The sequence below is a fragment of the Gavialis gangeticus genome, unplaced genomic scaffold (assembly GCF_001723915.1).
Source record: "Gavialis gangeticus isolate Ggan-Ray unplaced genomic scaffold, GavGan_comp1, whole genome shotgun sequence".
In the NCBI taxonomy this organism is placed as follows: domain Eukaryota; kingdom Metazoa; phylum Chordata; order Crocodylia; family Gavialidae; genus Gavialis; species Gavialis gangeticus.
The window spans coordinates 67,136,062-67,144,981 of NW_017729034.1; the positions used below are offsets into that span (position 1 = coordinate 67,136,062).

The 8,920-nt window shown below is 45.2% G+C and overlaps 1 protein-coding gene across 8 annotated transcripts in view; it reads right to left on the reverse strand.

Annotated features, from left to right (window-relative positions):
• QKI (QKI, KH domain containing RNA binding) overlaps nt 1-8,920 on the reverse strand; it is a 348,918-nt gene that overhangs the window by 136,292 nt on the left and 203,706 nt on the right. For 5 of the 8 annotated variants that reach the window (XR_002099355.1, XM_019526797.1, XM_019526796.1 and 2 more), the window contains exon 4: nt 496-546. The exons of the other annotated variants lie outside the window; for them this stretch is intronic. Coding sequence is in view for 4 of the 5 variants with exons in the window: in XM_019526797.1 (XP_019382342.1) it covers nt 496-546 (51 nt within the window). In the remaining variant the exon portion in view is untranslated. The remainder of the gene's footprint in view (nt 1-495; nt 547-8,920) is intronic. 8 annotated transcript variants of the gene reach the window in all.

The following is an 8,920-nucleotide window of genomic DNA, read 5'->3' on the forward strand; positions in this document are numbered from 1 at the left end:
CAATGAAGCTAGATAAAACATTGCCTTTAGAGGTGGATGGAAACAGAAGAGGGAACCACAGTTCTACTGACCACAACAGAGGTGTGCATAGTCATTTAACCAATCAAGTCAATTAACAGAAACAGGGGCTTGTTCTGAAGCTCCAGCAGCCGGAGGTAGGGTACAAAAGTAACCAATTTATAAGAAAAAAAAGCACTAGCCCAATTCAGTGATTTGTATGTAGAAAGTTCTACAAAGGGAGCTTTAGGAGCTATATTAGTTAAAATGAAAGCCGTCATTAGCCATAACCATCTGCTGAAATTGGACATATAATCATGTACAACATGTTCCATAATATAACTCTGAAACAGAGCCAGACAGAAAGCAAGAAAAGATTATGTATTCTTTAAACTGAGTATGTATAATTGTTCAAGGTTTTATAACCAGGGCCTTCTCATGTTGTAACTCACTCAAAAAAGTTATTGATAATTTAACAAAAAGTAAAAATTTACTTGCCTCTACCTCCAAAACTGCTGAATCAAGGTTGCCTCTGCTCTTAAAGGAGACCTGCAAAGGAAAAAAAACATGGGCTTGTGCCCTGTTTTGCTTCTTTAGGATGTTTAGAAGAGGCCTGGAGGTTTGGGGCTTTTTTTTTGGTGATGGTGATCTTTTCCTGTTTGTTTACATTTGAAAGTCATGTGATGCCTAGTCAGAAAGATCCTATAATGAAAGAACTAATTAGAAGTAGAGATGCACTGTTACATTGGTTCAATATCAGATCAGTACCAATATAAAGAAAACTGGCTGTATTGCATATCGGCCTGATGGGGCCGATAATTTGGTGAATAAATGCCTGTGCTGCATGCAGCCGCAGTCCAGCACTCAAGCAGCGAGAAGCAGAGGCCAACAGCATGGAGAGTTGCCTCTAGCTGGTAAGTCTGTTGTGGTGGAAGGGGAGGGAAGGAACTTTGGGGGGGAGCAAATCCATGTCCCCCACAGAGGGAGAGGACGGGGCAAGCACTACCCAGGAGGAGCAGGGGGGAGGGGTGGAGCCACGGCTCGTGTGTGGGGGGGGAAGAAAGCAGCTCCCACTGCTGCTTGCACCCTGGGAGGGGGGGTGTGCCCTCTGGATCTATGCAGGGCAGGGTAGGACGGGCTACAGCCAGGACTGTGTGGAGCTGTTCTGAGAGCGGGTGCTGTTGGCGCTGGGAGGATGCTGCATCCACCCCAAATTTCGCAGCCACTCTGCTCCCAGCACCACTTCCCAGTGCAGCCCCAGCTCTGCCCAGCATGTGGGTGGATGTGGGGTGTTAAACCAGGGCTACACTGGGCAGCTAGCAGCAGCAAAATTTCGAATGGAAGCAGTATCCTTTCTGCACGGACAGCATCTGCTCTTAACCCAGGCCCCAATGAGAACAGCCCCAGCTGCAGCCTGCCCACCCTGCGCAGATCCAGAGGGCACATGCCACCCCGTGCCCTCTGGGGTGCAAGCAGCAGGAGCCGCCCTTCCCCCCACAAGCTGTGTACCACACCTGCCCTGCCTGGGCAGCGCCTGACACTGCCCCCTCCCTCACCAGGGGGAGCGCAGATCTGCTCCCCCCACCCATGCTCCTTCCCTCCCCTTCCACCACAACAGACTTACCAGCTGGAGACAGCTGCATCAGAAAGCAGATCGGTATTGGCCGATATGCCTCCTTAAATATCGGATATCGGTATCGGCCCCAAAAGTCTCTATTGGTTCACTCCTAATTAGAAGAAAACACTGCAAGAGTTGAGAGTGAAGCTAAGCAACTAAGAAGCAAAGAGTCTTCATTTTTCTTTTTATAATTCAGTTCTTTGCTTTTCTTAACTCCTACAATTTGAATAACAATTTGGGAAATTAAGTGGTAAAAATTCAAACCCCTTTCTCCCTCTCCCACCCCCAATTTTTCACTGAGGTATATAAGCTATCACTTCACATCTGCTGAAATTAGGGATTCACTGTTACATTGGTGTGGTATCAGATCAGTACCAAGATAAAGAAAATTGACTGTACTGGAAAATCAGCAGGAGGTGGCTGATCATTTGGCTGATAAATGCCTGTCCTGCACACAGTCGCAGCACAGCACACAGGCAGCGAGGAGCAGAGCTGGCAGCAGGTAAAGCTGCCTCCAGCTGGTAAGTCTGTGTGGTGGCAGTGAAGGGGGGAGGGAAGGGGCATGACGGGAGCAGATCAATGCCCCCTGTGGTGAAGAAGGGGACGGGGCAGGCACTGCGACCCCACTGGGGTGTGACAGGATGGAGCAGCTTGTGGGGGAGGGGAGCAGCTCCCACTGCTGCCTGCACCCCCAGAAGGGTACAGGTGTGCATATGGCCCCAGATCTGCGTGGGGTGGGGCAGGACGGCAGGCGGGCTACAGCTAGAGCTGTGCAGGGCTCTTCTTGCCAGGGCTGGTGCCTGGGCTTGGAGCGGGTGCTGGCAGTGCTGGGAGGAGCCTGTAACCACCCCAAATTTCGTGGCAGCTCTGCTTCTAGTGCTGCTACTGCCAGGTGCAGCCCCAGGCCAATGCCCCGCCTCTACCCACGTGCCAGGAAGAGCCAGGGCTGCACCAGGCAGTTGGCAGCAGTGGTGCAGGGAACAGAGCTGCGCCAAGATTTGGGTGGCGGTAGCCTCCTTCCCAGCACCACTGGTGCCTGCTCTGAGTCCAGCCCTGCGCAGCTCTGGTTCCAACCCGCAGCTGTACTCTGCCCTGCACACACACCCCGTGCCCTACCAGGGTACAAGCAGCAGCAGAATCCACTCCCTCCACCTCCCCCATGAGCTGTGTTACTCACCTGCCCTGCCCCCTCCCTCACTGCAGGGGGCACTGATCTGCCCATCGCACCCCTTTCCTTCCACCACACAGACTTACCAGCTGGAGGCAGCTGCACTGGAAATTGGATCGGTATCAGCCAATATGCCTCCTTAGATATTGGCTATTGGTATTGGCCCCCAAAATCACTATCAGTGCACCCCTAGCTGAAATAGCTTGTAAACCCTCTACAAAAAAAAGCAGATGACCATTTAAAGTCCCTGACCTTTTCAAGGTCAAAATCAAGCAGAAAAGATTTTTCAAGTGTCTTTCAAACCCTCTATACAGATAAGTCATCAAAAAAGGAGTACAAAACCATTTCAAGAAATGAAACAAAGCAAAACAACTAGCAAAAGACAAAAATGAAAAAAGGAAAGTGAGCTGGTTGAACTCTAAAAGGGTTCTCATTAACTGTTAATTTTTTTTTGGCAAAGAGAGGAAAGGAATGGGGATGCAGGTAATACATACAATCACCTGCACCCACAGTGACCAGGTCACAAAAAATTCAGGGTTAGTTTTCTTAAAATACAGTGAAATATGTGCCTATGATTAGAGCAAGAGACCTATTTTCAGATGAAAGAATGTGTCAGCCAGACAGTGAAAATAGAAGTAGGGCTTCTATAAAAGAGAATGATTATAACCTTAGCTACAGGATTATTTCTAGTGCCCCATGTTACACTAAAAGTTACTCTCCTGATCAGATTCCCTTGCATAAAAAGCATGTCACACATAGTGTAATATATTTACAATATTTATGCAGGAGTGTTCTTTAAAACATAGCCTCCTAAAACTTCTTCCATAAGAACTTTCTCTTGGTAGCAGAAGTTTACGTGCATGTTAACTGCACCCTACAAAATACAGCTGTCTTGAAAACAAGTTTATTACAATATCACAGGGTGCAATGTGTCCAGGAATTCATAAGAAAAATGCTCAAAGAAAAAGCCACTTTTACCTACCTTAAAGGTGGACCAACATGGCACCTTAGGACATTTTTGTGTGCGCTTGGGGGGGGAGGGGGGGGGAACACTTTAATTAGAGCAGCTCTAAGGCTAGAGACAGAAGTTGCACACAAACTGGCTTAAGTGACAGGAAACCGGTTTAAACCTGCAAAAGGACAGAAGTTCAGTGCACATAACCCAGTTTCAAAACAGCTGAAACTGCTTTAAGATAAACCTGGTTGAATGTAGTATCAGACTTAACTGATTTGGGTCAAACCAGGTTATGAAGCTTCTGTCCCAGACCTCTTCCTGGTTAAAGTTAAACCATGTGCTCTACAGCCCTGGGCTGGGCTGTTTACTCCAGTGGGGGGGCCAGGGAGAAGAGTTGAGCTTTCCTTCCCCTGAGTACAGAGCTGCCCTCCTAAGAAATTTAATGCTGGCTATGACTGTAGACTACAAATCCCAGAAGCACCTGGAAGCAGGAAGAACAAGTGGTGAGCAAACCTGCAGAATCCTGCTGCTGTAATCCTGGACTGCAAATCCCAGAGACCTCAGGGGCAGCAGGAAGAAGAAATGAATACACAGCTCATGCTGGCTACATGCCAAAGTGCCATGGTCTAGTGCCCCCTGGTTTCTGGCTTGAGCCACTGCAGGATGCATTTCCTGAATCAAAAGTGAATGTGTCCACTTGTTTCTTAGTTTAATCTCTGCAGCTTAGACTAACCAGCAAAGACTGAATTGATGTAGCCTTAGGCTTTTTGACTGTCTGTACTTAGCCCAAGAGCTGCTCTAATTGAAGTGCCCGCAATGTCTTGTGTATCAGTGTCCCCACGCTACAAAATGGCAGTGGGGATGGTTTAACTAAAGCTCATTCAACAAGCTTTACATAAAGTACCCCTGGCACCATTTTGTAATGCGGGGAGACTGATATACAAAATGGGGAGGCTGCTGGAGCACACTAATTAGCATGCAGCAGCAGACTTGGTTAATGAAGTCTGCTTCAATGCGCTCTAATTACAGTGCATTGGAACAGCCTCCCCACATGCGTACAGGCACCCTTAGAAACCAATTGCTTCTGAGAGAAATAACCTTTGGTAAGCTACAGATTACTTCATCAGATTCATCTGAGGTATCTGACAAACTACAGTCTTACCTATAAAAACCCATGACTATCAGAACCAGTCTCTAAGATGTCACCCTGCCCTAACTTCTGCCTGACTTCAGATTAAGAGAGCTTTCCACTTCTATACAGAGGTGCACTGATACATCAGTTCATATCGTTATTGGCACCAATAAAAGGAAAATTGACATTATTGGCAATCAGCTTTTTTTTGGCTAATGTGGCCAATAACGTCACCGATAAATGCTGTGCACAGACACAGCATGCACACCTGCTGGGATGCACTCCTGGCCGTAAGTCTGGTAAGTCTGTGGGAAGGAAGGCGCGGGAGGAAGGGAAAGGGAGTGGTGAGGGTGGGGCAGATGAAGGCCTCCATGGTGAGGGAGAGAGTGGGGCTAGTGGACAGGCACAGGCTACACAACCAGGGCAGGGTGGGGTGCAGGGCGGAGGTGTGGCTTGTCTGGTGCACCCCTACTTCTATACCCTTAAGTATATAAATAGTAATTACTTACAGAGACCAAAGACATGAAATGAAACTACTGTTATGGAAGTCAAACCATTTCTTGTGAATAAAGAATAAAAATACATACAATGATCAGGAAGACAAAGAAAGATGGACAAGAATATATGAATAATGTAAACCAGTTAAATGCACTTTAAAAATGCATTTACTACTATGAAGACTTAAGTTAGGGCCTAATTGTAATATATTTTAAGCCTATTTAAATTAAAAGGTAGTGGTAATTTTAATACATTATTTTAAGCTTATTTAAATTAATTATAGTGGTAATATTCAAGTGGTTGGCTGCCAAAGTTTTAAATAAAGCCAAACCACTGAACCAGTTGGTGATTAAGCACATGGAACTAGAGTTTGTTAAAATACTAAGTTAGCTTTGGACATCACCAGCCTCTTCTTCAGGAAAAGTAAGATCATGTCATTTAAAGTTTCAGGTTTGTCAATCTGAACCACCCCCATTATGAAAAGGACTTTTTAGAGAAATGAAGCTGTTTGACTTGTTGTTATTCCATCGCCATGAAAAGTAACAGACTTTCATTAAAGCAGGAAATTAAAATCAAAACTAAAAAGTGAATATTTGTTCAGAACAGTTTAATTTCTACTTAATTCTGAAAAGCAGGAAAAGGAATTTCACCCAAGAAAGCCATGGTTGAAAAATACCCTCTACATGTTACATTTATTCCATGATTAATGTATTAATCACAGCACAGGTGACAAGGGTGCTACACATGCACCCAATATACACAAGGCACTATAAAACGGCACACCAGCTATAAAAATATTCCACATATAATGTCAAATATTTTTATGCCAGGTTCATATGGCAGCTGCAATTGAACATGTGGCACACTCACACACATGGGCTTTCTGGGGATGATGCCTGCTAACCAACTGATTGCTGGAATCAGCCCTAGACAGTCCAGGTCCCCAACTTGCCTGCTGACAATGTTGTTAGCACTGGCCTGGAGCAGCCCTGGTTCTCTAACCAGCTGGGCTGGATTGTTGGCCCCAACCCAGACTGCATCCAGTACAGCTAGAGACCTGGGACTGTCTGGGGTGAGGCCAACAATTGGCTGATTGTCAGCCCTGGCAAAGTCATACAGTCATAGAAAAAAGTGAGCTGGAAAAGGCCTCCAGAAGTCATTTAGTCCACCACCCTCTGCCTGAGACAGGGGTGGACTATCATCAACCCTGATTAACATAGAACTAACACCCTAATCCAGAGGCAGGCATTTATTTTGGGAGGAGGGCTGCTGACTAAGTTCTGGCAAGGCATCAAGGGTCACATGACAGGCAGCCAGGGGCAGATAAATATTAATTTTCTAAATTTTGTAGGGACCCCACGGGCTGGATAAAATGGCCTTGGCAGGCTGAATCCAGCCCATGGGCCGCATTTTGCCCACCCCTGCCCTAACCTGCCACAGGTAAAGCAGGGGAGCCACAGCAGTCAATGTCCTGCTTCTATAAAATGTTGTCAATATATGCTCAAGATAGGGTGACCATCCATCCTGTTTTTCCCAGGACAGTACCAGATTTTGGAGGCTTAATCCGGTGGGGAAAGGAAATGGTGCAGCATCCCAGGAGGGTAGCCGGAGAGGCTGCCTGGCACAGAATGCCGCTTGGCCTCTGCCTCTCCCTGCAGCAAACCACTGATTGGGGGTGGGGAGGAAGGGCAGGGAAGAGGGAGAAGTATCCTGAAACCCTGTAATTCCAACCAGGACGGCTGGTCACCCTAGCTCAAGAGGTCTCAGGTACAGGGCAGGGTAGACAAAGCCCAAGAACCTAACCTGGTGGGGACCTGACCAATGACTTGGGGTTCGGACAAGAGTAACTCACCTCAGGCTGTCCCAGGGCTGGGCTAACAATGAGATGAGTCACCCTGGCCCCGGGTTATGGCAGGCTACAGGTACCAAACTTTCTCCTTGCTGGTACAGGAGCCTGGGACAAGGGTCACAATCCCTGGCTTCCTTTACACTGGCAAGTCCAAAGGTCAAGTTTGGGATCCGATGCCTAATTTCACAATGTCACATCCTGATATGCATGTCATGTGTGGGAATCAGGTCCCATGATGCCGCTAACTGTGTGCCAGGGACCTTCCTTCCTGGTCTCAAATTTCACAGAATAAAAGATCTGTGTTAGAGGGCTGTCCTTTCTGCTTATCTAGGTATTCATATAGTCCTCCTGTCAGGTTGTCACCAACCCTAGTGTATTTTAAAAAAAAAACACAACCAAACCACCAACTTTTCTTTTTCCTAGCCTATGGGGGAATTAGCATGATTAACAGCCACAGTTTAGACTGGCAGGAATGAAAAATTTATTGTACAGAAGCCAAGACGAAAAATGAGTTTTCAATTTAATACTGAATTAATGATGTCCATGATCAGCTGTCATGGCTATGTTCATATGACTGCATCAGACAAGGCCAAGAAGTTGAGGGTCTGGTTGTTATCTTAAAAAACAAAACAAAACAAACTTTGCAAAACCAAAAGATATAAAAACAAAAACTCAATTAAATACAATCTTTTCAGATCACCTTTAAAAAGGACATCAAATTAAAATATTAGCATATTTTAAAGTCTACCATTGTTATAGAAGCACTTTAAATTGCTTTAACAAAAACTCTTTTCCCAGCAGTTTATTTACATCATACTCTGAATTCTACCCACTGTAGTCAGTTCCTCCAATTTGTGCAAAAAATTACACACAGGACAAAACATCTTAAAAACAGGAAAACATGATTGCAAGCCCCCCAAATAAACAGGTGTAATAGCTTTCAAAAATTAACTTTTAAGTTTTTGGAAAAGACTATGCATTAACCACTTTAAATGCATTTGTGAGCAACTTAGTTTCCAAACGTAAAGGAAATCAGCAAACTGCTAGAAAACAAGTTCATATAAACCATGTTTTTATTTATACAAATCCAATTCCATTCTCTCTGAGACTCTTAAGGTTGATTAATTTACCCAACTCACATTTCTATGCAATAGGAATATCCCATTGTACAGCTAGGAACTGAGGTGAGGGAGAATAAAAGAATTCTGTAACAGCGGACATCTATGCACTATTTCCTTGCCTTAACCACAGGAAGTTCTGCTTGGTAGCAAATAATTTTGTTTCATTTAAAGAGATTAAAGGGACTTCTTTAGATTGACTAAACTTTTCAAATTTAAAAAGAACTCTTTTGAAAGCTAGAGGCTCTAAACAAAGTACATTTCTCTTCTGGTATCAAATAGCCTGCAGCTGTGCATAAAACTAATGACCAATTAACAAATCTGGTCTCATAAGAAAAGACATCACTAGAAAGAAACCCTCTTAAAATGGTTAATCTTTAGAGGTGCATCAATATATCAGTCCATACTGTATCGATAAAAAGAAAATTGACATTTTCAGCAATCAGCGTTTTTTGGCTGATAATGTCATCAATAAATGCCATGTGCATGCACGTAACCGCAGAATGGACACAGCCAGGAATGTAACCCAGCAGCTTGGAGAGCAGTGTCTGGCTGGTAAGTCTGTAGGGGGAAGGGGCGGGGGGA